The following is a 26,946-nucleotide window of genomic DNA, read 5'->3' as shown; positions in this document are numbered from 1 at the left end:
TTCTGTCAGGACCCAGGCTCAGCGCGTGGTGGGAGTGGAAACAGCAGCTACCTGAAGTGGAACAAGCCGGTGCCCTGGCTCTCAGAGGTGAGGCTGCTCCTTGAAAGGCAGGGTTAAAAGAACAGTGTTGATATTAGTAGGAAACTCCAGAGGCCACAGAGCATTGTATTCTAGTGGTTATTATTAAAGTTTTTCATCTAGGGGCTTCCCTGGTGGTCCAGTGGTTAAGACTCTGCACTTCCACTGCAGGGGTTTGGGTTCAATCCCTGGTTGGGGAACTAAGATCCCACATGCTGCTCAGTGCGGCCAAAAAAAAATTTTTTTTCTCATCTAATTTGAAGAAAAAAATTAGAGTTCCAGGCTCACTGAATTTTCTTCCTTAACTAACATAGAGAAGTGCTAACATTTGCAGGGAGGCTTCCCAGGTGGCTCAGTGGTAAAGAATCCACCTGTCAATGCAGGAGGTTCAATCCCTGGGTTGGAAAGATTCCCCTGGAATCCACTCCAGTATTCTTGCCGGGAAATCCTGTGGACAGAGGAACCTGGTGGGCTACAGTCCCTGGGGTCACAAAGAGTGGGACATGAGTGAGCAACCAAGCATAAATAGGGTGCCAGGCTTTGTGTGTAACCTGTCAGCTTTATGACCATGTAGGGTAGCATCGTGTCCTCATTTTATGGGTGAGAAAAGTAAAGCTCAAGGAAGCTATGGGACATTCATGTCTATGCCAGTCCCCAGTCATAAAATTCGGCTTCCCAAACTGTCTTTCTTGGACCATGAAGTCCCATAAGCTATTCCAGTCAGAAAATAATCCATTGTGAAATATGGTTTAACATCTATAGACATCCACTTCCTGAAAATACATGTTAGCACATGAAAGATGCTGAGTTCTGCCATCCTCTATTTGACTTGGTTTCTCCCAACACATACCAAACTTATTCACCTCCCGAACTGCCTTTTTCCATTAAACTTTAGTGCTCTATGAAACCAGTGCTCTGAGGGACTATATACTAGGAAACTCTTGCTTTAGAAAATTTTTATAGGAAGCTGTCCAACGTGTGAATAAAAATTGTCACAACCATCATGACACCTTTTGTTTATGTTGAACTGGACAGATTCTTTTTCTCTTGGTATAGAAACAGAGGCTCGGAGGTTTATTACAGACAACAAGATTACCTGGAGTAAATGCTTGTGCAGACATTCCAGAGCAGCATGGTGATTTGGGGGTGAACATTTTAAATTTGGGCGTCGGACCATGCAACTTGTCCAGGCCTTTCTTGGCCGGGTGGTGGCGGCCAGCCAGTTGTCTTCATCCACACCTATCACGGGTTGGTCTCTACTGCCTGGGTGATTTCATTTCTAGTCCGCCCATTTGCTGTGGGGCGAGAGTGAAGGAGGTGGTTTCATGCGAAATATGATGGTAGGTTATCTACCGTGAAATTGCCTCTGGTTAAATCCTGAGAGAGAGTGGATTACATCACTGGCACACCTGTACCAGGTGACATCATTGGGTAATTAGGCCCCACCCCACCTGGAGATAGTATTGTGAAAACCATTGGTCCAGCAATTCCGTCTTCTCTCCTTTGAGGCCAGTTTGGATCATTTTTCTTACTGAACCAATTATTTTGAAAGATTGTAACTACATCATAGTCTGCATTTATTAATCATTAATTTTCCCACTTTTCTTGGCCAGTCAAGGATGGAGATATATATGAATTGCTTGAGTGCAGTGTCCAACTCTTTATGACCCCATGGTCTATAGCCTGCCAGGCTCATCTGTCCATGGGATTTTCTAGGCAAAAATACTGGAGTGGGTTGCCATTTCCTCCTCCAGGGGATCTTCCCAATCCAGTGATCGAATCCCCATCTCTCGCATTGGAGGCAGATTCTTTATCACTGAGCCATCAGGGAAACTCCAGAGATATATCTATGTATATCTCGATGAAAACAGTAACAAATAGTAAACAGTGATTAAAATGTGATTAACTTTTAAAAGAAATAGTTGATCTTTTAGTAGTGTGTTTAGCCTTTTGGTGGTAAATGACTGATTTCCATTGGCTTTGGTATTTTATTATTAAAAGTGGCTTTTTACAGTGAATTCCCTGGCAGTCCAGTGGTCAGGACTCCATGCTCTCACTGTCAAGGGCCGGGATTCAGTCCGTGGTTGGGGAACTAAGATCCTACAAGCCACGCAAAGCAGCCAAAAAAAAAAAAAAGAAGAAGAAAAGAAAGTGGCTTATAAAATCCTCATCACAACCCTCATGAATCTTCAGGGAATCACCAATCCAGTCTTTTCATTTCACCATTGAGGGCACTTAGGTCCTGACAATTTAGATAGCTCACATATGCAATCACCCAGCTGCAGTGGTACCCTCTCCTCCAGCCCTTCGTGGGGACTTCTGTTCCTTCTCCTTACCTGTCTCCTGCCTTTGGACCTACAGTTTCAGCAGGAAGTGCTTTATTGAGCCTCTGCTAGCTGTTGGGGCCGTCAGCTTGCACTATTATCACCCCTTTCTGGGCAATGGCTTCCAAAGGGGTTGACCAGTCACTCCCCAAGGTGGCAGAGCTCCTGCAAACCTGCCCTGTGGGTGAGCACGGACAGAACCCGGGAAGGCTGCCCGTGGTCTCTTCTTTGACCAGCTCCCATGCCCAGCCTTCAGCTGGCAGCTCAGAGTCTCAGAGGCCAGAAGTGGCTCTCGAGTGCAGCAGGCTTAGTCATTGCTCTGCTGTTCAGATGAGGAGTGGACGGCTGGCAGGCTGGGCTTCGTGAGGTAACTGCCCTCAGAAACCGTCTCTGTCAGCCCAAATCATGAGACTCTGACTAGCAAGCCCCACTAATTAACAAACCTCAATGGCAGTGCATTCACTTACCGTCGGTATTCGGTCCACTGACCGAACATTGTCTGCTACTCTGCTCCCCCTACAAAGCCAACATCGTTACAGGAAAGAAATGTGGTGGATACGGAGTCGGATCAAAGCAAGTTGGAGTCCGCGGGTCATGTAGCGTTGGCTCGGTGGCTTGGTGTCTCTCCCGAGGGCTGGGATCCTGACTTCCCTTCTCAGGCTCCACCCCCCATCTTTTGTCCTCTAACAGTTTTATTGAGATATAGTTCACATACCATATAATTCATAATTTTAAAAATGTGTATTTAATGTCAGTGCTGGGTCTTAGCTGCAGCACTCCGGCTTAGTTGCTCCAACTGCATGTGGGATGTTGGTTTTCCAACCAGGGATTGAACCTGGGTCCCCTGCACTGGAAGGCAGATTCTTAACCTCTGGACCACCAGGGAAGTCCCTATAATTCACCCAATTAATGTGTATAATTCAATAACGTTTAGTATATCCATAGAGTTGTCATCCGTAACTACCAATTTAGTATTAATCGGTTTTCGTCACCACTAAGGGAAACCCCTCACCTGATAGCCTCACTACCCCCAGTCCCCAGCTCCCAGGAAATGTTAGTCTAAACTGTCTCTCTGGATCTGCCGTTCAGTTAGACTCTCTCTATGTGAAGACTCTCGTCATATAGGGAGACTTGTACTATACGTGGCCATTTTGTCTGACTTCTCTCACTTAGCATTACATTTTCAAGGCCCATCCATGTGGCAGCATTTGTATCAGAACTTTGTTCCTTTTTCTGGCTGAGTAATCTTCCACGGTGTGGATGGACCTCATTATCTTATCCTCAGAAATAGGTGTTTGGGCTGTTTCTGCTTTCAGCTCTTGGGAGTAATGCTTCTGTAGACATTTGTGTGCAGATCAGACCTGCCTTTTCTCAGGGCCCCGAACCACCACCGTCATACACGTGGTCACCATGGGAGACACAAGTGACATCCCAGTTCAGTTACAGAGCATCTATTCAAATGGGGGTCATGTCCCCCACTAGGATTTCACCAGATGGGGCTCTGGTCCCTTCTTCCATCTAGAGCAGTCTCTTATCCTCATAGATAAGAGGTGGGAGCCCCTTGATTCCCAAGGGGAGCTCACTTGAGGGGCAGGTGTGAGCAGGAATCAAGGGGCTGTAGAGACTCTAAACAGGAGTCCGGAGTGCAGGCCTCATTGTCCTGTTGGGTGGAGGTCACATGGTCCTGCCAGGTGTGCTGGTCTTGTAAGCGTGAATCTGGCTAAGCAGCAGCCTGGTCCATGCTCACACCGGTGCTGGGCTGCCCCACAGCCCCCGGGGGGGTGGACAACCTTCATGCCCTCTGCATCTCAGCCTCTGTAGTAACCCTGGCACAGGCGGCTCGTACTTCTGCAGATCTCCTCCTCCAAGGACCCCTTTCCATCTTTGCATCAACACTGGTACAAACATCTCTAGTGCTTATAGGGTAAATGAAGCCATAAATATGGCTCCAGGTTTAGCGTCTCTGAGCACTTGTTCCCTTGGATAATTAAGATGTGCAAGGAGCCCCAAGGAGGGAGCCGTAACTCTGCCTGGAGAAATTGTAGATGCCTAGAGAGAGATTTGAAAAGAGCCTTAAAGGATGAACTGGAATTTGCTGGGTGGGGAAGAAAGGAAAAGGCCTTCCAACCAGGAAACTGTCTGCAAAGGCAGAGAGGAGTGTGTGCGGTTGGAGGGAGAGGGGTGAGGCGAGGCGGGGAAGACAGGTTTTGTCCAGAAGCTTCTGGGAACTGTCAGAAGCGGCAGAGTGGCGTGGTCAGATCTGTCTCTAGAAACTTTTTTTTTCAGTTTTTATTTATTTATTGGGCTGCACCAGGTCTCAGTTGCAGCACGCCGGGTCTTAGATCTTTGCAGCCTGCAGGATCCTTAGTAACAGGGTGCAAACTTTTAGTTGTGGTGGAGTCTTAGCCATTAGACCGTGAGGCAAGTCCCTGGATCTGTCTTGGATCTGTCTTTAGAAAGAGAGTTCTGCAGGCTGTGTGAGGAAATCAGTGATGGGAGACACCTCCACCCTGTTGGGAGGCTCTGTGAGGCCTGGCAGAGGCCCTGTCGTGGTAGAAGGCAGTGGACATTCCTGGGTGAGCACCCACAGGCTGTATTTGCACCCCTCGATGCCCTCCCATTTCCACAGGGTTCATTGCTGTGTGTCCTTGGGCTGTCAGTTTACCTCTCTGGGCTTTAATAATGTCAACCCTGAAAGGAAAAGGTTCAACAGGTATTTTCTCCGCTGCTTGTGACTGGACATTTCAAGTCCGTCTTTGGCCATGGATGTGCTCTGGCCCTGGCAGTAACCAGTGCTCTTCCCTGGGCCTTAACCCTGCTGGACGGTGAGAAGGGGGCAAAGGGCAGTGCTGACCAGCCTGAGTCCTACATCCCTGCCCGACACAACGTCTCCAAAGCGTGGAGGGACACAAACCAAGGTGGGGTCACCATCAAGGCCTGGGGAGGAAGAAGGTGCTGACTAGTCCCTCGGGGGACCCCCGCCTAGAGCCCAAGAGGGGTGAGGGGTGGCTAGAGGGTGGGCTCAGCACTGAGTCAGGGCTTTACCCCCTGGGATGTGGACAGTTCCGTCCACCTGCCTGGGTTTCCCCTGCAGCTCAGGCCATGAGGGGCAGGTGGGGGCAGCCAGCTCCACCCTCCCTCGTCCTTCCCCTGTCCCAGCCCCTGTGGCCTCTGGCCCCCTGGCTGAACAAGCAGACTTCCGGGGGTGTCCCCCCGCCCTCGGTTTTCTGTGGACGCGAGTCTCCCGGGGAGGGGCAAAGAGGGGGGCAGCTTGGAGGAGACAACTGAGTCTTGTAAACTGGACTCAGGAATTTCCCCAGAAGTGGCACAATGTCCCCATTCTTTCCTTCCAAGCAGCCCCAGGCCACCCCCAACCTACGAGGCCCACATTCTCTCTCCCACCCACCCCAGCCCCCCACTCACATTCCAGGGAGCGATGGCTGCTCCCCAAGGTCCCCAGGCCACCGAGCCCAGGAAGAGCCAAGTTCTGAGGGGATGGGGAGACAGGCCCTCCAAGTGGGGATGGGGGACCCCTCCAGCTGCACCTCAGGTCTTGGCAGTCCCATCGGGCGTGGGGGGGGGGGTGTTCTGCCCAGCCCCTTCCCTCTCCCCCACCACCATCCCTCCCTCCAGAGCTCTTGCTGAAGGCCTTCTATGTGGGAAGGCCTTCCAGTTCTGGTACCCCCTCCTCTGTCTCCCTAAGGCCACTGGGATTTGGTATCTGATGCGGGGAAGAGAGGGCCTGTTCGTGTGGCCTGATGGGGTTCAGCTCCCATACTCTAGAGATGGGGGGCATGGGGAGAGGGGAGAGTAAGATGGGGTCACCTGAAGCGCTGTGTCCAGATGACTTGGCACAGGTTCCCCTCCTCCCCTCCCCGCTCCCCACCCTTCCACCCACTGGGGTCCTGGCTTCCCGGCCATCCCCTCTCCCCCCGGGGGTCCCTATGCCCACCAGCCCCCAGCCGAGGAGGGGAGGGGACCTGCTCCCTCCTACTTTCCCTTGGCTGCCCCTGAGCCCCAGGCACCTGGGCGGTGGTCCATGAGAGGCTCTGACTCTCGGGAGAGCCAGCTGCAGGACCCTCTGCCAGCTGAGGGGGCAGCTCGAAGACCAGGGAGGTGAGGTTTCACCCAGGCCAGACAGCCACGTGGCTTTCCTCTTTGGAGACTGAAGGCGTGCGTATGCTATGTCGCTTCAGTCGTGTCCGACTCTTTGTGACCCCATGGACTGTAGCCCACCAGGCTCCTCTGTCCATGGGATTCTCCAGGCAAGAATACTGGAGTGGGTTGCCATGCCCTTCTCCATGAGACTGAAGGGAAGGGGCCAAACCGGCTAAAACCCAGCCTGGCGCCTCCCACCTGCCACTCTGTCCTGCCCGTAACTCCCCCTGCCTGGGGGATGCAGACCAGCCCCCTTCCTGTGTGGGAAGAGCCTGGAGTGTGTGTGTGTGTGTGTGTGTGTGTACATGCATGTGTGTATCTTCGTGTGAACACATGCAAGGCCAGATAAAGAGACCCAGGCTTCAGGGCCAGGCCACGCAGCCATGGGGCCGAGGATGTGAAAGGGGCCGACGCAGACCGTGACCTGGAACAGTGAGGTGTGCTGGCCTGGGCGGGCCAGGCCTCTGTCTCACACTCGCTCCGCCCCATCCCCGCAGTTCCGCGGCCGCGTCAACCTGCACGTGTTTGAGGACTGGTGCGGCAGCTCCATCCAGCAGCTGCGGAGGAACCTCCACTTCCCCCTGTACCCCCACGTGAGTGCCTCCTGCCCCCTCCTGCCCGGCTCCTGGCTCTCACGACTCCTCTCCCCCCGCAACTTCTGCCTTCCTCCTCTTCCCTTGCTTTTTCTGGTTCACTTCCTTTCCTTTATCCCATGGACGCCCTTCGTCTGCCCACACTATCTCCCTTGTTCCCTCCTGAGAGATCCTGTCCATTTCCCTACCTTCCTCATGGCTCACAATACAGTTTCCCCAGGGGCTACCACATCCAGTTGTGCAGGTTCAAGGTCTGGATAAAGTAGCACATGGGAACCTGTACCCGGGTTTCACCTGCCTCACTCCCTCCCTGTCCTTCCGCCAGCCCTGAGCAGACCCGTCGCTTCACTTTCCTCTTCCCTCCCTGGGTAACGATCCCCTGATTTCCTGGCATAGATCCGCACAACCCTAAGGAAGCTGGCCGTGTCTCCCAAGTGGACCAACTACGGCCTCCGCATCTTTGGCTACCTGCATCCCTTCATGGACGGTGAGGCCGCCCCACATCCTGCTGAAGTTCTCAGGGTACCTGGGCATGTCACCTGCCCTGTGCTGGCTGGCTGGACCATTAGCCCACTTTCAGGGGAGCAGGGTTTGGACATGGTGAGGCCTCATGCATGCCCCCAGGTGGCCACTTCACACCTTGATTTGCAGGGTCCAAAACTAGCTTATCCCTCTCATGCCCTATCCATGGAGTCTCCCAGGTGTAGAAACCCCTGCTTTACAAAGTGGGCAGGCTGGGCACAAGACCCCACAGAGAATTTAGTTTCTGAGATGTGAGTGCCCGCTAGGGGAAGTTTCGTCCTGCTCTCACCTGGGAAATCACCCCCCATGCCCAGGGGAGATCCAGTTTGCCATCGCTGCCGACGACAACGCAGAATTCTGGCTGAGCCGGGATGACCAGGTCTCCGGCCTGCAGCTGCTGGCCAGCGTGGGCAAGGTAGGGTCTGCTCAGCCCCACAGACCCTCTCATCCCCTCAGGAGCCAGGTCACCTGGCCTCCATCAGGACATTCTTACAGAGGGATGGACGGGATGTGGGCGGGAACAGACCTGGAGAAGACTCAGGTCTAGGCCACACCTGTCCTAGTCCTGGTGCCAAGGATTTGTGTGGCTTCTCGGGTTGCATTGGAGGGAACACTTCGAGGAAAGCCGGCTGCTTCTCGGGTGGTCCTGAGCCCCCTCCCATTCCTCAGCATCTCCCCTCCCCCCCTCCTCCCACCTCCCTCCTTTCTCCTTGTCTCCTCACTCATCACTCCCACCCTGCCTCTCTCCCCACATCTCCAGACTGGAAAAGAGTGGACTGCCCCTGGAGAGTTCGGAAAATTCCGGAGTCAGATTTCTAAGCCGGTCAGGTGAGTATGGGTCATGGTGAGCAGCAGATCCCTCAACCTCCTTCCCGAATGGAGGCAGGCTGGGAGCTGTCCCCTGGGCGGACCCCTCTGCCACCCACCAACCATCACAGAGGTCCAGCAAGCCAGGGCCCCCTGCATTTCCGGAGAATGACAGAGACCTTCTGGCCCATCCTTCTTCACTTTACAGATGAAGACCTGAGGCCCAGAGAGGGCTGTGACTTAATGAGGGTCACACAGGTATTGGGTGGCACTCAGGGCTGGGAAACAGAATGGGTCTCCTTTGTCTCTGCCCGTTTTCTCCATCTCTGGAGAGATCTACAGCTGTGCAGCCCAGAGCCCCGCTGCGTTTTCTGTGCTGCACAAAATTCTGGATGGCAGGGACCCCTGGGCAGGCTGGAAGGAAGGCCCGTAGTGGCTGGGGCGGGAACTAGCGCAGCCTCAGAGCGCCACCTGGTGGTCTGCACACACACACACGCATGCAGGACCGCGCGCACGCGCGCGCGCGCGCACACACACACACACACACGCGCACACACACACACACACACACACACACACACACACACACTCTTGTGGGCTTGATGGTTCCTGGAGTGGCTAGGGCCGGAACTAGCCTAGTCTCAGAGCGCCACCTGGTGGTATGCGCGCACCACCCCCCACCCCCACCCCCCACGAGAACATGTGTGGGCTTGATGGTGCTGGTGCTGGTGTTGATGGTGGTGAAACAGGCCAGCTTGCACAGAGCACTGGCCGTGCCAGCCCCCATGGTCACCACTGCCCATGCGGCTCAGGAGAGTAACTGAGAACTGGGGTTGAGACCCAACTGCCTGGGTCCAAACCCCAATGTGGCCACTTATTACCTGGTGACTTTGGGCAGATTACCCAAGATTTCTGTACATAGCATTCATATCTACAGTTAGGGGTTAAGTGAGTTCGAATGTATAAAGCACTTAGTATGGGCTCCCTAAGTGGCTCAGTGATGAAGAGTCCTCCTACCAATGCAGGAGACACAGGAGACTCAGGTTCGATCCCTGGGTTGGGAAGCTCCTTTGAAGTAGGAAATGGCAACCCGCTCCAGTATTCTTGCCTGGAAAATCCCGTGGACAGAGAAGCCTGGCGGGCTACAGTCCATAGGGTTGCAGAGTTGGACACAATGAAGTGTGCACACACACACGGTGCTTACACGTAGGAACAGCTCCCTGAGGGTTAGCACTGTTATTTCACATGACTCCCCGAGTGTTCTGGGAGGTTTGTGCTGTTATTATCCCATCTCATGGGAGGGGAAAACTGAGGCTGCCCCGTCAGTAAGTGGCGATGGGGATTCTGACCCAGACACTCAGCGGCAGGTCTGAGAGACCAGGGGCAAGGAGGGAGGGACGGGGCATGTGCGGTGCTGGGAGGAAGCCCTGTACCGTCTCTCCCGCCAGCCTGGCAGCTGCCCGCCGCTACTACTTCGAGGTGCTGCACAAACAGAACGACCAGGGCACCGACCACGTGGAAGTCGCGGTGAGTGCTCGCTGTCCCCTCAGCGCCCAACTGGCCGCCCCTCTGCCTGCTCCTTTGAACCATGTTCCCAGTCAGCCACCTCCAACCCTTCATGTCCACCCTCCCCTCTTCCAGTGGCGGCGGAATGACCCCGGGGCCAAGTTCAGCATTATCGACTCTGCTTCCTTGTCCCTCTTCACAAGTGAGTGTCCTGCCCAGCCTGGGGACGAGGCCAGGTGGGCCAGCCTGCTGGGCTTTGCCCACTGGGGGGCCTGGCATGGGGAGGCCAGAGCACAGATGTGAAGGGTGCAGGACGAGGAGCAGAGGCCAGAGGGACACCATGGTCAGAGGTCCTTAGCCCTCGGGGGTCAGTGACCTGGGAGAACCCTCTGCACGCTCTCGGAGTCCTCGCCCCAGAACAATGCCCATCCACCCCCAGACAGCATTGTCTGCATGATTCCAAGGGGCTCCAGAGACTGTGAGGCTCAGTCCAGGTGAAAACACCTCGGAGGGAGGCCAAGCCCCTTCTATGCAGATGAGCTGTCACGGTTCTTGCACAGCTGTGGCCAGGGGAGAGAAAGCATGCTGACCCGCGTTCCGGCTGCAGCCGTGGACTCTCTGATCACACTCATCATGGCTTGTGATTTCCTGTCTGGAGGCCCCGCAGAGCAGTCTCCATCAGCGAGTGTAACCCGCGTGGGCCCAGGTGTAGGAGGAGTGGGCGCTCCAGAAGCCCTAGCAAGAAGGGAAGGCGGGTCTGGAGGAGCCCAGGAGATGGCGGGCAGTGTGTGTGTGGCAGGCAGGAGAGAGTAAGAAATGGCACACTTGGCTGACAGAAGAGGGTGGTCGTGGGGAAAAGATAAGGTGGGTGGATGAGGCTGCCAGCGACCAAGCAAGAGGCCACAGGGTCAAGGCAGAAGGGCCAGAAGAAGGGAGAGTTGGAGTCAGTGTGAAGCAAGAATAAAGAAGCCCACAGCAAATTCAAGTAGGAAACCTATAAATGGGCCAGAGGTTCCCAGCCTGTAGCATAGAAGGAGACCGCTCTGTGGGCCAAGGCAATTGAACCCTCAGACAGAGAGCAAACACCCCTGGAGGCCAGAGGGAGGTGCTGAGCTGGAAGTCTCATGGCGCCCTGCTCACCTGGGCATGGGCTTATCCTAAGCCTGCTGGGGAGCCTGAGGCAGACACCCTGCATTCAGACTCAGCTTTGCCAGCCTGTCAGCTGTGTGATCTCAGGCACAAGACTGCTTCCATTTGCGCGAGTTCCTTGTCTGTCAGGTAGGACTCATGATGTATTTAAGCCACAGTGATGACGAGGATTAAAGGGGTTGATATTTGCAAGACATTTTTTTGTCTTACAAATATTTTAAGAACAGTGTCTGGTTTATTATGTAGTAAGTGCTCTTCATGTATTTGTTAAACTGAACATAATTCTAAGGACAGATTTCTAGCAGGTGGCAGTAAAACATTTTGAGCAAGAGGTGGCTTTTTCCAGTTCACACAAAACTGTGGTGTGTGCCAGCCATGGGGCTGGTGGAAGGGGTCCAGGGGAGATAAACAGCTGAAACCACAAGTTGTGGGGGCACGACTCAGGCGGGCAGGGATTGGGCACATCCTATACAGTATCAGGCCTCCCTGATGTCTCAGCAGGTAAAGAATATGCCTGCAATGCAGGAAACACAGGAGATGCAGGTTCAATCCCTGGGTCGGGAAGATTCCCTGGTGGAGGAAATTGTAACCCACTCCAATAGTCTTGCCTGGAGAATCCCATAGACAGAGGAGCCTGGAGGGCTACAGTCCAAAGGATTGCAGCGTCAGACACAACTGAACAACTAAACAGACACACGCACACATATATACACACACATACGGTACCAGGTTGTGGGGCAGCTGGTACCGGAGCCTTGACCTGGCCCCTTCCTGGCCCCTCAAGAAGGCAGAGGCCTGGCTTCTGGTCTGGCTTCTCCGGGAGTCACAGCTGTCCTGCTCTTTCCTCCCTGGGCCCAGATGAGACCCTCCTGAGAATGGACGAGGTGGACCACATCCCGCATACAGCAGCCAGCCACATGGGCTCCCCAGACCCACTTCCCACTGATGAACAACCACCCGCCGATATGCTGCGGCCCGACCCTCGGGACACTCTCTATAGAGGTAAGACCTTGCCACGCACTTGACCTCCGGTCTGGGGATGTATTGCCAGGCCCATGGTGTCAGGGAGGAGACTCGGGAGGCCTCTGTCCTGCACAGTGTCCCCAAACCAGAGCCTCTTTCCCTTCACATGTGTGAAATAGAACACATGTACAGAACAGTGCAGAAATACAGACGGACCGCTTCACAGTCATACCAATCATTACAGAGCAAACGTGACAGGACAAGATGTAGAGCCTGAATCCAGACATGCCTCTGCAATCGCAGGTATCAGTTTCTTACTGGATTCTAGCTCTTGTCCGCTGAGAGAAGTATGTCTCCACCAAGGCGTTGACATCTTAAACTGTCGGGGGCATTTACATCTTAAAAGTTGACGTGGACTTCCCTGAGGGTCCTGTGGCTAAGACTCCTCGCTCCCAATGCAGGGGGCCCGGGTTTCATCCCTGGTCAGGGAACTAGATCCCACATGCCACAACTAAAGAGTTCACATGCTGCAGCTAAGACCCAGAGCAGCCAAATAAATAAATACTTTAAAATAACAATTACGCACCCCCCCACCCATGACAAGTGGAAGGAAATTCAGTTACTGACGCTGCACTCAGGTGAGGCTTTGTGGCCTCTTGGAAGTTTTGAAAACTGTTTTGAGACTGGCCATATACAGGGATCCCAGCGTTCTACTGTTCCTTGAGCCAGGGGCCGTGTCCGAGCTCCAAGGTGCCCCGTGAATGCCACCCCCACCCTCAAGGGGGGCCAGCTTGGTTTAGCAGCCTCAACCATCGGATGTGGGCTCTCTCACGAGCAAATACAGACACGTGCAGGCTCCAGGCTGCAGTCCGCAGCCCTCAGCCACCTCCTTCCACTCCCCAGTGCCTCTGATCCCCAAGGCTCAGCTCCGACACGTCTTGCCCGACTGCCCCTACAAGCCCAGCTACCTGGTGGACGGGCTCCCCCTGCAGCGCTACCAGGGACTCCGGTTTGTAAGTCTCGCCTGGGCGACAGGGGCTGGAATGGGAGGGGCTGGCTGAGGTTGACCCCCTCCTCCCCATGCCACGCCACTGGTGTTCCGTGGGTGCCCAGCCTGGACGGGCAGCCCTGCGGAGCCCGGTGCTGTGTGTGGCCTGGCCGAGGCCTCCTACCCTCTGCCCGAGGGCCGTGGTATTTATTAAACTATAGACGAGGCACTAGGGAGGTGAACTGTGGAGGGGCTTGGCTTTAGAGAACCCAGAGCCCGTGTGGAGGCCGAGAGACGGGGTGATTCTGGGCTCCTGGGCCCAGAGATGACGGCGGGGGAGGCTGGAGGCAGGACAGAGGGCCGGGGCCAGCTGTGGGGCAGGGTTGAGAGGGTTTTGGTGGCCATGTTAGAGCTGTGTTTGAAGGGGCACAAAAAGCAGTGTAGGGAGTAGCGGGGGTTGGTCCCGGGGTGCAGGAGGCGGCGGGAAAGGCCGCAGGAGGAGAGGTGGGTGGTCTCAGCTGAAGCTGGATGAGCTGCGGCAGAAGACGGGAAGTGGGCACTGGGGAGCCCGGCTCAGGGGCACGTGCCACCCAGGTCCCAGGAGGGGGTGTAAAGAGTGGCCGGAATCCAGAGGCTTGGTCCACAGCAGCCCCATGCCTTCCTCCTCCCCACCCCAGATTCACCTGTCTTTTGTTTACCCTAATGACTACACCCGCCTGAGTCACATGGAGACCCAGAATAAGTGCTTCTACCAGGAAAATGCCTACTACCAAGACAGGTGAGGCGCTGAGTGGGGGGAGCCAGGAGAGTTCCCTGGACCAAGGGGGCTGCGAGGGCGCTCCACCGTGGGCCTTGGCTTTTCCTGGGTGCTTCACACACACACGTGCGCGCATACACACATATATGCACACATGTGCACACACACTCACACCCCTCTCCCCTGTAGCCCCCGCCAGCTGTGACCTCAGAGCTCCCCTCCTCCCCACTGCAGGCTCAGCTTTCAAGACTACATCAAGATTGACCAGCCTCAGAAGCAGGGCCCAGAGCAGCCAGGTACAGAGTGATGGCCGAGCCTCTGGGCCAGATTGGAGGGTGACAGTCCAGACTGGGCCAGAACCGCCCCCAGGAGCTTAGAGTGCAAACCCTGCAGCCCCTTCCCCCAGGCCTAAGAGATGGGGAGCAGCCCTTCGCCCCCTTAATTTCCAAGACACAAGTAGGGACGTTTCAAAAGTGGGGTGGGCCAGAGGAGGAGATTCAGGGCCCTGGCGGAAGTGCCCTGAAGGCCGGAGGGCCTCACCTGCCCTGCACTGAGGAAACTGCCCTACAGAAGCACTGTCCTCCCACGGCCTCTCACCTTGCAGGGTTGGGGCCTGACCCCGGCCATCCGCTGGGCCCCTGCTAGCACTTTCTGTCCCTCATGTCACCACCCTTGACAGCAGCCCTTTATGCCGATGGAGACGCTGGGTTAGTTGAGGCTGAGTAACTCACCCTGGGTCTTGCCGGGGACCCCTGCCCATCTCACCTACCTGGTCCTCAGCTGTCTTCTGGATCTTGTTGGGGAGAGGTTGAAAAGCCCATGTGAGGGATGGTTTTAACAGCAGGTTTTGAGGACAGCCTTCTAGAAGAATCCCAGTATGGAGAAGTGGCAGAGGACACCCCTGCCCCTGATGGCCAGAATGCCAGGATGCCAGCGGGGAAGTCGGACACCCCTGACCGCCGCCTCCGAAACCTGCGGAGACTCCTGGCTCGGGCCCAGGAGGGCCTGGCAGCGCCCCCTCCCTGGCAGAACTCCACAGCCTCCCTCCCTGTGAGGCCCAGTGCCGCCCCTGCCCAGCCAGCAGACAAGAAGGCGAGGAAGCCTAGCCTCGAGCCCCACCAGGCTCCGCAGCATCCTGACAAGTGGCCCCCGGGTCCCCAGGCCGGGCGCTCGCCTCCAGCTAAGAGGCCCAGGCCCCGCAGTGCCAGTACTGGGAAGATGCTTGGGAGGTCCCAGTGGCTGAACCAGGTCGAGTCGTACATCGCAGAGCAGAGAAGGGGCGATAGGATGGAGCCTCCAGCCCCCAGAAGGGACTGGCCTGAAGAGCAGGATGTGGTGGTGGCAGTAGCCAGCCAAGAAGGACAAACGGACGGCGAGGCCGAGGGGGAGGACGAGGGGGAGGACGAGGAGGATGTGAGCGAGGTGTTGGAGTACCTGTCCATGTTCGACCCGGTGGTGAACTGGGAGCAGACCTTCAGCGCCCACGACCTGGATTTCCAAGCACTGCGGACAGATTGGATCGACCTGAGCTGTAACACGTCGGGCAACCTGCTGCTTCCAGAGCAGGAGGCGCTCGAGGTCACGCGGGTCTTCCTGAAGAAGCTCAACCAGAGGAGCCGGGGGTAAGGTAAAGGGCTCTCTGGGGCTGGGCGGGGAGGGGCGCCTGGGAGGATGCGTGCCTTTGGGTCTTGGTCCCACCGTCGGGCAAGGTCTGAAACCCTCAGGGCCTGGCCCTGGGCACGGGCTGAGCTCTGGGAAGGCGCTCGTGCAAGGAGCCGGTAAAGAGGTGGAACTAGCAAAACTGGCATTAAAAAGACACCCTGAGACCCCAGATGTGGGCTGGAAGAGCGGCGGCAGAAGGCACGACTGAGCACTTGGTTTTTTTCATTCATTCATTCATTCATTCAACCCACTGATATTTTTCTGCTTCGGATAAAAGGCATATATCATTAAATTCACCATTTAGGAGTGTACAGTTGAGTGGTTTTTAAGTATATTTAGGAATGTTGTGCAGCCACCACCCCTATCTGATTCCAGAATGTTTTCATCACTTTTAAAAGAAACCTGGTTAGCGGTTTGCCTCCTTCCTCCCAGGTTCTGGCAAGCACTTCTCTGCTTGGTCTCTGTAGATTTGCCAATGCCAGACATTTCACACGTGTCTGACTTCTTTCACTTAGCAAGTGCTTCCAAGGCTCATGCACATTGTAGAATGTATCAGTGCTTCATTTCTTTGTACAGCTGTGTAACATTCCACTGTCTGGGCAGACTACATGTTGTCTGTTTATTCATCAGCTGATGGACATTTGAGTTGTTTCCACTTTTTGCTCTTATGAATGATGCTGCTATGAACATTCATGTACAGGATATTTGCGTGACCCTGTTTTCAGTTCTCCTGGGTAAATTCCTTGGGATTGAATGGCTGGGTCATAGAGTAACTCTAGGTTTAACATTTTGAGGAACTACCAACTCTTTTGCAAATCATCTGTACCATTTTACATTCCATCAGCGGTCTATAAAGGCTCCAGTTTCTCCATACTCTCATCAATTCTAATTTTCCTTTTTTTAAAAAATAGCCATGCTAGTGGATGTGAAGTGGTATTGCACTGTGGTTTTGATTTGCATTTCCCTAGTGAAACTAATACTTTAGCCACCTGATGCGAAGAGTTGACTCATTGGAAAAGACCCTGATGCTGGGAGGGATTGGGGGCAGGAGGAGAAGGGGACGACAGAGGATGAGATGGCTGGATGGCATCACCGACTCAATGGGCATGAGTTTGAGTAAACTCCGGGAGTTGGTGATGGACAGGGAGGCCTGGCGTGCTCCGGTTCATGGGGTTGCAAAGTCGGACACGACTGAGCGACTGAACTGAACTGAACTGAACTGAGTGACTGGTGATGTCGGGTCAACCAGTCAGCATTTCCAATCGTCTGTTGTGTCTTTTCTTTTAAAATTATTCTTTTATTAGCCATATATATTAAAAATTTTTTTTAATTTATTTGTTTTTTAGCTGTTCTGGGTCTTCGTTGCTGCACACAGGCTTTCTCTAGTTGCAGTGAGCAGGGGCTACTCTTTAGCAGTGGCATGCAGGATCAAGAGTTGTGGTGCATGAGCTTAGTTGCTCTGCGGTATGTGAGATTTTCCAGGACTAGGGATCGAACGCGTGTCCCCCACATGGGCAGGCGGATTCTTAACCACTGGACCACCAGGGAAGTCCCCGTTGTATCTTTCGCACTATTGACTGAACAGAGTTGTATAGTAATGAGGGTCAGTTTCTGAAGGAATCTCTTCACTATGACTCATGGCTCTACCTTACGTGCTGAATACTTAGGGTCTTAGAGCTCTAAGAGACTAGCTCGTCCATCTCTATGGATCCTTATTTTAAAGATGATGGCAGTGCTTACTGGAGCTGGTAAGCATCGTGTGTGTGTTAACCAGCCGTGAAGCTGGGCAGAGCCCTGGGTCTCCTTACACACGGGGTGGAGTGACAGAAGCCCCCCACCCTTCCTTCCAGGAGGTACCAGCTTCAGCGCATTGTGAATGTGGAGAAGCGGCAGGACCACCTCCGCGGGGGCCGCTACCTCCTGGAGCTTGAGCTGCTGGATCAAGGCCAGCGCCTGGTGCGGATCTCCGAGTTCGTGTCCACGCGCGGCTGGCAGGGCGCCGATACCGCGGGCGGGAAGGAGGCTGAGGCCCGGAACCTGCAGGGCCTGGTGTGGAGCCCACATGACTTCCAGGGGCACGTCCCGGGTGCCCGGGCCCCGGAGCCCAAGCTGTGCTGGCCCCAGGGCTTCTCCTGGAACCACCGCGCCGTGGTCCACTTCATTGTGCCGGGTGAGCTTCCCACTGCCTAGGCGCCTTCAGCTGAGCAAAGGCCTTGTGAGATTGCGAGCACCTGGTCTCTGCTCCCCGACGTGATCTCACAGAACCTGGGGGAAAGGCTACTTTGGGAAACTGGGGCTCACGGGAGAAAAGTAACTGGTCTCAGGTGACCTGGGCCGTCAGGGCGGGGAGCTGAGAAGGACGGCTGACCGGCAGCTCTTCCCATGGAACCTGCATGCAGGGTTGGGTGTGAACAATGGGCCTGGGCTGCTGGCCTGGGGCAGTGAGACCGGGAGAGGCTTGGGGAGCGGGCTGGCTGGTTTTCACAAGGAGAGAGGGAGAGGGGAGCCGATCACAGGAGTAGAACAGGTTGGAGGGGGTCAGACAGGAAGTGCAGGGTGATCGTGGGATGGACAGCTGGTGGGTTGGACTGTCAGGGCCCAGGAGGGTTACTATGAGAGCAGATGACAAGCCCCAGCTCCAGGCCTTCTGCAGGGGCCCTGCCTGGGAGGCTGTGCAGGGAGTGGGTGGAGAGGCCCCTGTACTGGGAGCTCTCCCGCTGCCCTCCGACCCCCATTGCCCTGCTGGCCCTTCTCATAGGCACATTGCCCTAAGCAAAGGTCCAGTGGGACTCCTGAGCACGCAGGACCAGGAGTGGAGGGCACTCCTTTGCATTACTCTGCTTCTTTCTCCCCACCCGCCCTGCCTACCCCTCTGGGCAGTGAAGAACCAGGCGCGCTGGGTGCAGCAATTTATCAGAGACATGGAGACCCTGTCCCGGGTCACCAGTGACCCACACTTCAATATCATCATCACCGACTATAGCAGTGAGGACATGGATGTCGAGATGGCCCTGAAACAGTCCAAACTGCGGAGGTGAGGGTGTTCCCGGTGGGGTGCAGCCTCAGCAACCTCTTCCTGAAGTCCCATCAGTGCCCTGATTCCCAGTCTAGCTTTTCCCAGAGGATTCACCCACCCAGAGTCCCATCCCAGGAGCCTGCATCACCTCTATGCTGCCCGCCAGCTTCCTCCTGGGACCATCACAGCTGGGTCCTGAGGCTCAACCTCTCTTTTGCTCTCCCCGCAGCTACCAGTACAAGAAGCTAAGTGGGAATTTTGAACGCTCGGCTGGACTCCAGGCTGGTGTGGACCTGGTGAAGGTAAGCGGCCTGAGAGAGGCCTGGGAGACAATGAAGGCTGGTGAAGAGATCCTCAGCTCCTCCGGGAGAAAGGCACAAGACACATGGTCCTCTCTGCTACTCTGCAGGGCCAGGGCCAGGATGGGAGCACTTGTCCAGAGTCCCCAGCGTCCACGAAGACAGTCAGGCTTCCCTCTGTGATCACGAGAACTGTGCCCCAATGCCCAGGGCTGTGGAAATCCGTCCAGCACTTTATTTCATGCAAGCTTGTCAGTCACTGAAATGGGAGAGCCTGAGGATGGTCCTAGAGTGTCCTGAGCTCCTCACCCTGGTCTAGGGGGACTGCTGATGCCCCTATCTGTCCTCAGGACCCGCACAGCATCATCTTCCTCTGCGACCTCCACATCCACTTCCCAGCTGGCATCATCGACACCATCCGGAAGCACTGCGTGGAGGGCAAGATGGCCTTCGCCCCCATGGTCATGAGGCTGCACTGCGGGGCCACCCCCCAGTGGCCCGAGGGTGAGCCTGCCCTGGGCTCGGGAGGGTAGGAAAGACCTCTGTGCCTTGGTGCTTAACCCGGAGCTGGAGATAGTCCTGTCTACGGCGGCAGCACCCGCTGTCCATCCCTTCCCCTTCCCTGTCTCCGCTCACCTGGCTGCCCTGCTCACCTGGGCAGACCACGAAGTGCCCCAGGGCTGAGCTGACGGCAGCGGCAGCAGCAAGGCTGAACCCTTCCTGCCGTGTCTTCCCCTTCATTTGTTCATCAGACATTTACCAAGCACTTTCTATGTGCCAGAATGTGTGCCTGCGGAGGATGCAGGGATGGGAGGTTTCCTGCCTGGAGAGGGAGCCGGACATGGCTGCACCCTTGGGGGCGGCTGTTGTCGGAGCCTCCTGGGCCCTGTCACCAGCGCTTGGTCCCTCCCTGGGGGACTGCTGCCTTCCCTGGACCTGGAAACTTAGCTCAGAGGGCTTTCCCTACAAACAGGAAAAGGGCTCATTCCGATGAGAATCTTCTGCCTCCCAGAAGATACTCTAGGGCTGCGACCCCGGAGCCCCCTCGGTCCACCTCCTGGCCCCGGTTCAGTTCCCCCGGGGTTTGTCTGTCTGCAGGCTACTGGGAGGTGAACGGATTCGGGCTGCTAGGCATCTACAAGTCAGACCTGGACAGGATCGGCGGCATGAACACCAAGGAGTTCCGAGACCGCTGGGGCGGAGAGGACTGGGAGCTGCTGGACAGGTGACTGGGGAGGGGCCTGGGGCAGGGGCGGGGCTAGAGCCCCCCAGGCCGAGCCCCCTTGGCCCCACTGGACTGGATTCCTTTCCCTGCTGAGTCTGAGCTATTGGAGGGTATCCTGCCTCTGCCTGTGTGGCAGGGCGGGCGTGGAGGGTGCTTGGCAGACTGTTAGGGAAGGGCACAGACTCTGAGCTGTGAGGGTGTGAATGGTAATGTTGTCCCCTGGGTACCTCCCTGCCCACCTGGGAGAACACGGCTGGGGAGGAGGCCGGGGTTTTGGGGGGTTGATGAGAGAGACAGCACAGGGTCACCATAACAGCCAGTGTGGACCGTTAAAAGCATCGAGTATCCAGGAGGCTCTGGGTCCCTGGAACCCCGAGAGAAGGGAGCTTTGGGGAAGAGCACAGGCTAGCAGGACACAGGGAGAGGGCATTTCAGAGTGTGTGGGTGGTGAGGAACTGGAGGCTTAGTTTGAGATTCCTCCTCAAAATTTCTCAAGAAATTTGCTGCCAAGGGGAGGAGGGGGAAAGTGGATGACACCTGGAGATTTGAGCTTTAGGAGTGAGGGTGAAGGAGAGAGAGGAGGAGACTCCAAGAGAGAAAGGATGTAATTGCTGACGCCGCATCCAGAGGAGGTAGATGGGGCAAGGTCAGGGACTCCAGGGGGAGGGGACCCTGATGAGGAAGAGACACTCTTCTCCCTGGGAGACTGGGCACCTCCTCACCGCCTAGTCACTGGGCACCTGCCTGGGCAGGTGATGGACGTCCTCCACTCCCTTCTTAGTGGACACCCTCCACTCCCCAGACCCCGGGAGGGAAGTGTGGTCATCTCCGGTTCCCAGATGAGAAAACTGAGCCTCCAGGAGAAATTAACGACTTGCCCCAAATCTCTCAGCTCTGACTGTCTTGAAAACCCGATCTGAAAACTTGAAAATTGGATCTGTTTGATTTTCCCCCTAGAGGGCAGTCAGGCAGGCAGGAAGGTGACAATACTAAGAGAATTTAAGGTGCAAACGAGGGTGGGTGAGGGAGCTTGTGTTAGATAATACAGCTCCCATAAAGCTCCACGGTCAGATCCCAAAGCGGAGAGAAGCCTGGTGTTACCTCCACCCCTGGGGGAAGGCAGACCTCCACAGTTCTGCCTCCTCTGAGGCCCAGGGAGTGAGAAACTGCTCCAAATTCCTGTTACTTCCACCTGCTGGGAACACAGGCCTCCCAACAGACTTTGCCACTGTGCGGGTGGAAATGGGGAGGTGGGGGAGCTGGGACAAGGTCTGCTTCCGGACTCCCCCTCCCTCCATCAGACAGGGTGGAGGGACCCCTGCTGGCTAGTCTACAGGTGTGCTGAGTACTTGCGTCCTTCTCTGGTCCTCACCGCATCCACCACTGTATCCATTTACTCTTTCTAGGGAGAGAGGCTCTGAGACACGGCCGAGGCCGTTTGGCTCTCTTTGTCCCACCCCTGCCTCATGGGAAGCGGCCAGGGCCTGGTGGGGTCGTGGAAGGGGGGCTGGCCCTCTCCCCACTTCCCTCGGTGCTTCTGTGGCTCATCCCACCCCCCTCCCACCCAGGATCCTCCAAGCCGGCCTGGAAGTGGAGCGTCTCTCCCTCCGAAATTTCTTCCATCACTTCCATTCCAAGCGGGGCATGTGGAACCGCCGCCAGATGAAGACGCCATAACCCCGGCAGGGGTGGGGCGCCCGCTGGACCGATGGCTTCGGGCACCTGGACCGTGGTGGCCCGGCCAGTGCCCGCTCGCTGCCGGAGCGGGAAGGGAGGGGAGCAGGGGCCGTGGTGGGCCCGAGCAGCCTCCGAGTCGGTCACCCTTGCCCCGGCGGCCGTCCTCCACCTCTGGGCCTCCGGGGCCAGGAGACGAGACAGAGGTGGCAGAGTTCTCAGGAAGGGCAGCGGGACCAGGTTGAGGGAGGTGAGCCCAACCTGGGCAGACCACACTGACCAGGAGGCGCCTTCCAGGGCCCACCTGGGGCTCCTCAGGGGGGCAGTGACCATGGACTGGAAGCTCTTCTATTGGGCGAATTTTATTGGGGTTTTACTTTTTTTTTTTAACAGAAAACCAAAACCACACATGTCCAGACCCAGCATAGACTGTGAGGGGGGGTGGAGTTGTGCATTTAGGAAGGGCACCCCGCCTCCCCTGCATACCTCAGACCCACAGGTGCGTCCCTGGGCCCTGGGGAGCTGGCCCCACGTGGAGCTGTTCCCAGCTCCCCTGCAGATCCATGCCTCCAGGACACACACACCCTCCCAGGTAGCCAACTGACAGCTGGCCGCGGATCAGGGCATTAACCTCACCCTCCAGCCGCACTGACTCCAGGCTGGCTGGAAGCACAGAGGGGACCAACTCCTCCCAGTGCCTCAGGGGTTTGGGGCCAGGGAACCAACAGGGGGTGGTGGGCTCCTGGCTCCCCTGTGCAGGGCATGGCTCCCACATGCATCACAGGTGAGGGAGGGTGGGGGGGGAATGGCAGGGACGAGAAGCCCCCTTCTGTCCCAGCCACCTGTGAGCTGGGCCTTGGGGACCACATGAAGCAGAGCGGAGAGAGGATGAGGGGAGGTGTGAGGTCCAGGGGGAGGGATGAGAAGGGAAGCGGGAAGCCTGAGTCCTCACAGCTCAGCTCTTCCTGCTGCCTGCAGGGAGGAAGAGGAGAAAGACCCTCTGAACTGGGGAACGGGCCCCGGGGTGGGGGGGGAGGTCTGGGGAGGTCAGGCGAGGGTGTCCACAGAGCCGGAGCAGGACTGAAAAGTGAAGCCGTTTCAGGGAGCACAGCCCTCGGCCTCTGTGGCCTGGGGCGCCTTTTCTGTCACCTAGATCACATCGCACATTTCTCTTGCACTAATGATCCCAGGCGCCTCTAGGCTGGGGATGTTTCTACTGCTGCTGCCTTCTGCGCTGCTCTGACTCACCACCGGTGTGCTGGACGCGGCCTCGCAAAGCCCAGCATCTGTGAGGAAGGGCCCAGAGCGGGTGCGGCGGGGCCCGGGAGGCCAGCCCGCTGGGCCCAGGCTCGGTGTCCTGAAGGAGTCCAGGTCTCGGAGTGTGGAACTGCAGAGTCCGCCCGGTGGGCCCCGCGCTCACCCAGAGCATGAACTTGGCCTCCGGGAGAATGGAGCCCCGCAGGAACCTTCTGGAGGTTGATGAGAACCCCTGCCTCCCTCCTAAGAAATCAGGAAGGACATGGATTTTTTTGGTTAATAGATCGTGGCTTGTGGATGCTCCATCTGCCCTCAGGCTATGGCCTTTTATGGTCCTGGCTCACACGCCGTGCCTTCGGAGAAGGGCTGTAGGGGGGAGGTGAGAGCTGCGGCTGCCTGGGCGGCCAGGTTTCTTTCTGGGGCTACTTTTATCCCTGGGCGTTGCCCAGCAAGGCCTGAGTCCACCCAGAAGGCCCTCCTGCTTCACTCCTCCTGAGGACAGGTGTCTGCCCAGCCTCCCCTCCCCGGCCTGTCACCCTCTCTGCCCCAGCCAGTGCCTTGCATTCTGTGTTTATTACCTCCACACCATCTGCCTTAATGGAGGGGGCTTGGCATGGCCCCTACTCGGTAGGGAAATGTGTAGGGTGCGGGGAGGGAAAGCGTTAAATACAGCATCTTCTCAGAAAACAAAATGCCCTTGTGTCTTCCTGTTGCCCATCGGGGCGGGAGAGGCTGGGCAGAGGGCCCAGGCTCACGTGGCCATCCCTAAGTTCTGAGGCCTCTGGTGGACATGCCAAGGACGCTCCATATTACTCTTCATCACCTGTCTGTCTGTGTGTTGGAGGGGGCAGCCTTCCCTGCACTGTGGTTTACTCAGGAATGGGACCACGATGTTCCCGTCTGAGGAGCATTTTTTGTGCAATAGATTCATGCGGGTTGGAGCTTTCAGTTGAGAAACGCTGGTGGACACAGGAAGGTTGGATGAGGAGCTGAGGTGTGGCTTATTCTAAGAGAGCAGACAATCGAAAAGTATCTGTGTTTGAGCTGGGCGTGCCCTGTTGATGCATTACAGTACAAAGGTACCATCCTGGTCATATCTGATCTAGGCAGAGAATGAAATTAGTTTCTTTCCTTAAGTACATGCCCAAGACAGGGTGCTGCTGTGAAAGCTGGGGTGGCCAATTTGTTGTTAGTCACTCAGTTATGTCCAACCCTTTGTGGCCCCATGGACTGTAGCCCGCCAGGCTCCTCTGTCCATGGGATTCTCCAGGTAAGAATCCTGGAGTGGGTTGCCATGCCCTTCTCCAGGGGATCTTCCTGACCCAGGGATAGAACCCTGGTCCCCTGCATTGCAGGCAGATTCTTTACTGTCGGAGCCACCATCGAAGCCCAGGAGCAGCCAATTGGAGGTTCTCAAAAAGCATACAGAGCGGACTAGTCTGCTGCTAATGCAGCAGATGGTAATTATCCTAGGCAGGGAAACTTGACTCAGAGCAGAACCCAGAGGATAGGGAGTGACTTAAAAGCCTTTTCCCCCTCCAGGCTTGGGGTTGCTCCTTTGAGCCATTTCCAAGACACAGATGGAGACAGCCAGCCGCCCTCCCGGGTGCTTGAACCTTCACAATCAAAGACACAAATATTGACTCACGGTGGATCTGCAGAAAGCTTTATGGAGAGAAATCATTCCATCCTACAGAAAAGAGAAAACAGGCTGGAGCAGAGGGAAGGAACAGGGTGGGGTCAGAAGCAGAGTCCTTAAGCTGGGCAGACAGCCTTCCGTAGGCACGCCAAGGCCCAGGAGACAGGTGGGTGGTACTGGAGTCTGAGCTCAGGACTCCAGGCCGAGATGACTCCACTTAAGCCCGGAGAAGAGCCCGTCTTTGTTCCGGTGCCGAGGGTAGTAAGCAGGGATGTCTACACTGCCCTCCAAGTCTAGGAGCTCTCCCTGAAGCTGTACGCTGTGCCCTTCAGCCTGGCAGACCAAGGTGGAGAGAAGGAAGCAGTTCCAGGCCCAGCACCTGTAGGGGAAGCAAAGAAATGAAGAGAAGGCCAGGCCAGACCAGCACCTCAGGCCCAAGTGTCATACAATCCCCCTGGCGCCTTCCCAGGGTGCAGCTGCGGGTTCGGATGCGAACCTGAAGCAGGGCCTGTGGCTCTGTGCTGCCGGCCGGCTCCCTGTGGTCCTGTTGACTCTGTCAAGAACACCCGAGTCTCCCTCTTCCCCCACTAACCGCAGCCTCCACCCTCCCGGGCTGCAGAGAAGCTCAGCCTAGGAGGACAGAGCACAGAGGACTTTGGTGAGTCCCAGCCCACGCTCCGCTCCAGGACCTCATCCCTGTCCCAGGTCTACACTCTTCCCCTTCTGCCTAGCAAGCATCTCTCTCAGCCCAAACCCACAGAGGTGAGAAGGGCCACCTGGGCACCTCCCATCTTCCCTCACCTGGGCTCCAGGCCGTGTTCAGAGAGCGGTCCCGGCAGCCAGGAGCCCAGTGTTTTGTGCCCCGAAGGCCGTGATGAGGATGTTGATGATGACAGTGATAAAGATCAAGGCGGTGGCCGCATTGTTGAGCTGATTGAGTCGCCACTGCCTTTCTACCTCATTAAGGTTCAGTCCAGCTGTGGAGAAGAGGGAGAAGCAAATGAGGGCCTGGGGGGTGGGGGGACAGCCCGTCCAGGTGGGGACAGCCTGGAGCTTCCCCCACCACAGCCCCTCAGAGATCAGGAGTTGGTGGGTGGCCAGTGTGTTGAAATGCCTTCTCCCTCACTGACCAAGTGGGGTGTCCACGCCACCCACACCCATGTGGGGTCAGTACTCAATAGAGCCGACTTTGGAAACTTACACTGGGTCTTCTCAGAGTGGGGAATGCACGCTCTAAGGAATGCTGCTACGAGTTTGAGCAGTCATTTACCAGGCATTGTACTGGCTACTAGACGGGATGCCAGGAGGTAGGTCAGGGTGCCTGCCCGCACCGTGTCATTGTTACTTGGGCACTTGAAGGGCTGACAGCAGGTGAGTGTATGACTGTGGCAGGGAGGCATTCGGGACTTTCCTTCCCACCCACCCCCCGAGGCCAGCTCCAGACCCAGGCCCCTCACCCATGACCACGAGGAGGATTCCGATGACCGCCTGCAGGAGCAGAGAGATGCTAAGGAGGGTGACGAGGGCGGAGTAGTGATGGGAGGACGGACCCTGATCTAGCACCACTTTCAGCTGTGCAGTGTTGGACATGAAGAGTGCCATGTCCAGCAAGCTCTCCGCCAGGCTCTTCTTGGTGGCATAACGGTTCAGGTTGATGGGTCGGTTCCTCCCTGGGCTGGGGCTCCCAGGCTGTTGAGGACAAAATACAGGCTTACCGGGAAGGCTCCAGAAGGGAAGTGGTTGAGAGGCTGGGAAGGGGTGTGCTAAGTCGCTTCAGTTGTGTCTGACTCTTTGTGACCCCATGGACTTAAGCCCCCCTGGATCCTCTGTCCATGGGATTCTCCAGGCAAGAATACTGGAGTGGAGTTGCTAATCCCTCCTCTAGGGGATCTTCTCAACCCAGGGATTGAACCTGAGTCTTCTGCATTGGCAGGTGGGTTCTTTACCACTTTCACCACCTCAGTTTTCCCCTGAGAGGAGAGGGTCACAGAAGACAGGACGAGGAGTTCTGAGGCTGGGTGGGAAAGGAAAAGGCATCTTTCCTCCCAGAACGATGTGGGACCCAAGGCGGGGTGCAGAGTGCCACAGATGGAATGGGAGCTGCGTGCTAGTGGGTCCTGCTCCAACTCGACCTCGTGGGGACCCCTGGAGCCGCAGCCCTGCTGGGGCACACACCCCAGTTGTCATACCTGGCCCATCATATATACAGGTCTGTGAGCACGCATGTATGCACACAGCAATGCAGGCCTGTCAAAAGCTCTTCATTTGTTTGTTATTACTTTTTAGCTAGAATTTATTGATGCGAAATTTACATCTGATTTGCTTTTGA

The 26,946-nt window shown here is 56.2% G+C and overlaps 2 protein-coding genes across 3 annotated transcripts in view; one reads left to right on the top strand and one right to left on the bottom strand.

Annotated features, from left to right (window-relative positions):
* B4GALNT3 (beta-1,4-N-acetyl-galactosaminyltransferase 3) overlaps positions 1–23,660 on the top strand; it is a 99,014-nt gene extending 75,354 nt beyond the window's left edge. The window contains exons 3-20 of one of the 2 annotated variants that reach the window (XM_043881523.1): positions 10–87; positions 7,058–7,153; positions 7,550–7,640; positions 7,990–8,090; positions 8,436–8,503; positions 9,931–10,009; positions 10,124–10,190; positions 11,996–12,139; positions 13,004–13,113; positions 13,766–13,866; positions 14,080–14,141; positions 14,690–15,467; positions 17,358–17,677; positions 18,388–18,541; positions 18,753–18,825; positions 19,173–19,326; positions 19,921–20,047; positions 21,616–23,660. In XM_043881523.1, coding sequence (XP_043737458.1) covers positions 10–87; positions 7,058–7,153; positions 7,550–7,640; positions 7,990–8,090; positions 8,436–8,503; positions 9,931–10,009; positions 10,124–10,190; positions 11,996–12,139; positions 13,004–13,113; positions 13,766–13,866; positions 14,080–14,141; positions 14,690–15,467; positions 17,358–17,677; positions 18,388–18,541; positions 18,753–18,825; positions 19,173–19,326; positions 19,921–20,047; positions 21,616–21,724 — 2,712 coding nt within the window. In that variant the 3' untranslated portion in view covers positions 21,725–23,660. Of the gene's footprint in view, positions 1–9; positions 88–7,057; positions 7,154–7,549; positions 7,641–7,989; positions 8,091–8,435; positions 8,504–9,930; positions 10,010–10,123; positions 10,191–11,995; positions 12,140–13,003; positions 13,114–13,765; positions 13,867–14,079; positions 14,142–14,686; positions 15,468–17,357; positions 17,678–18,387; positions 18,542–18,752; positions 18,826–19,172; positions 19,327–19,920; positions 20,048–21,615 lie in introns of both variants that reach the window. The other variant, XM_043881522.1, reaches the window with a different exon arrangement.
* Positions 23,661–24,628: 968 nt separating this feature from the next.
* Positions 24,629–26,946, bottom strand: part of NINJ2 (ninjurin 2) — a 74,141-nt gene continuing 71,823 nt past the window's right edge. The window contains exons 2-4 of the mRNA XM_043881524.1: positions 26,075–26,306; positions 25,419–25,594; positions 24,629–24,996 (exon numbers count right to left, since the gene is read on the bottom strand). Coding sequence (XP_043737459.1) covers positions 25,437–25,594; positions 26,075–26,306 — 390 coding nt within the window. The 3' untranslated portion in view covers positions 24,629–24,996; positions 25,419–25,436. The remainder of the gene's footprint in view (positions 24,997–25,418; positions 25,595–26,074; positions 26,307–26,946) is intronic.

This window comes from Cervus elaphus, chromosome 22 (assembly GCF_910594005.1).
Source record: "Cervus elaphus chromosome 22, mCerEla1.1, whole genome shotgun sequence".
In the NCBI taxonomy this organism is placed as follows: domain Eukaryota; kingdom Metazoa; phylum Chordata; class Mammalia; order Artiodactyla; family Cervidae; genus Cervus; species Cervus elaphus.
This window is presented reverse-complemented; position numbering and strand designations above follow the sequence as displayed.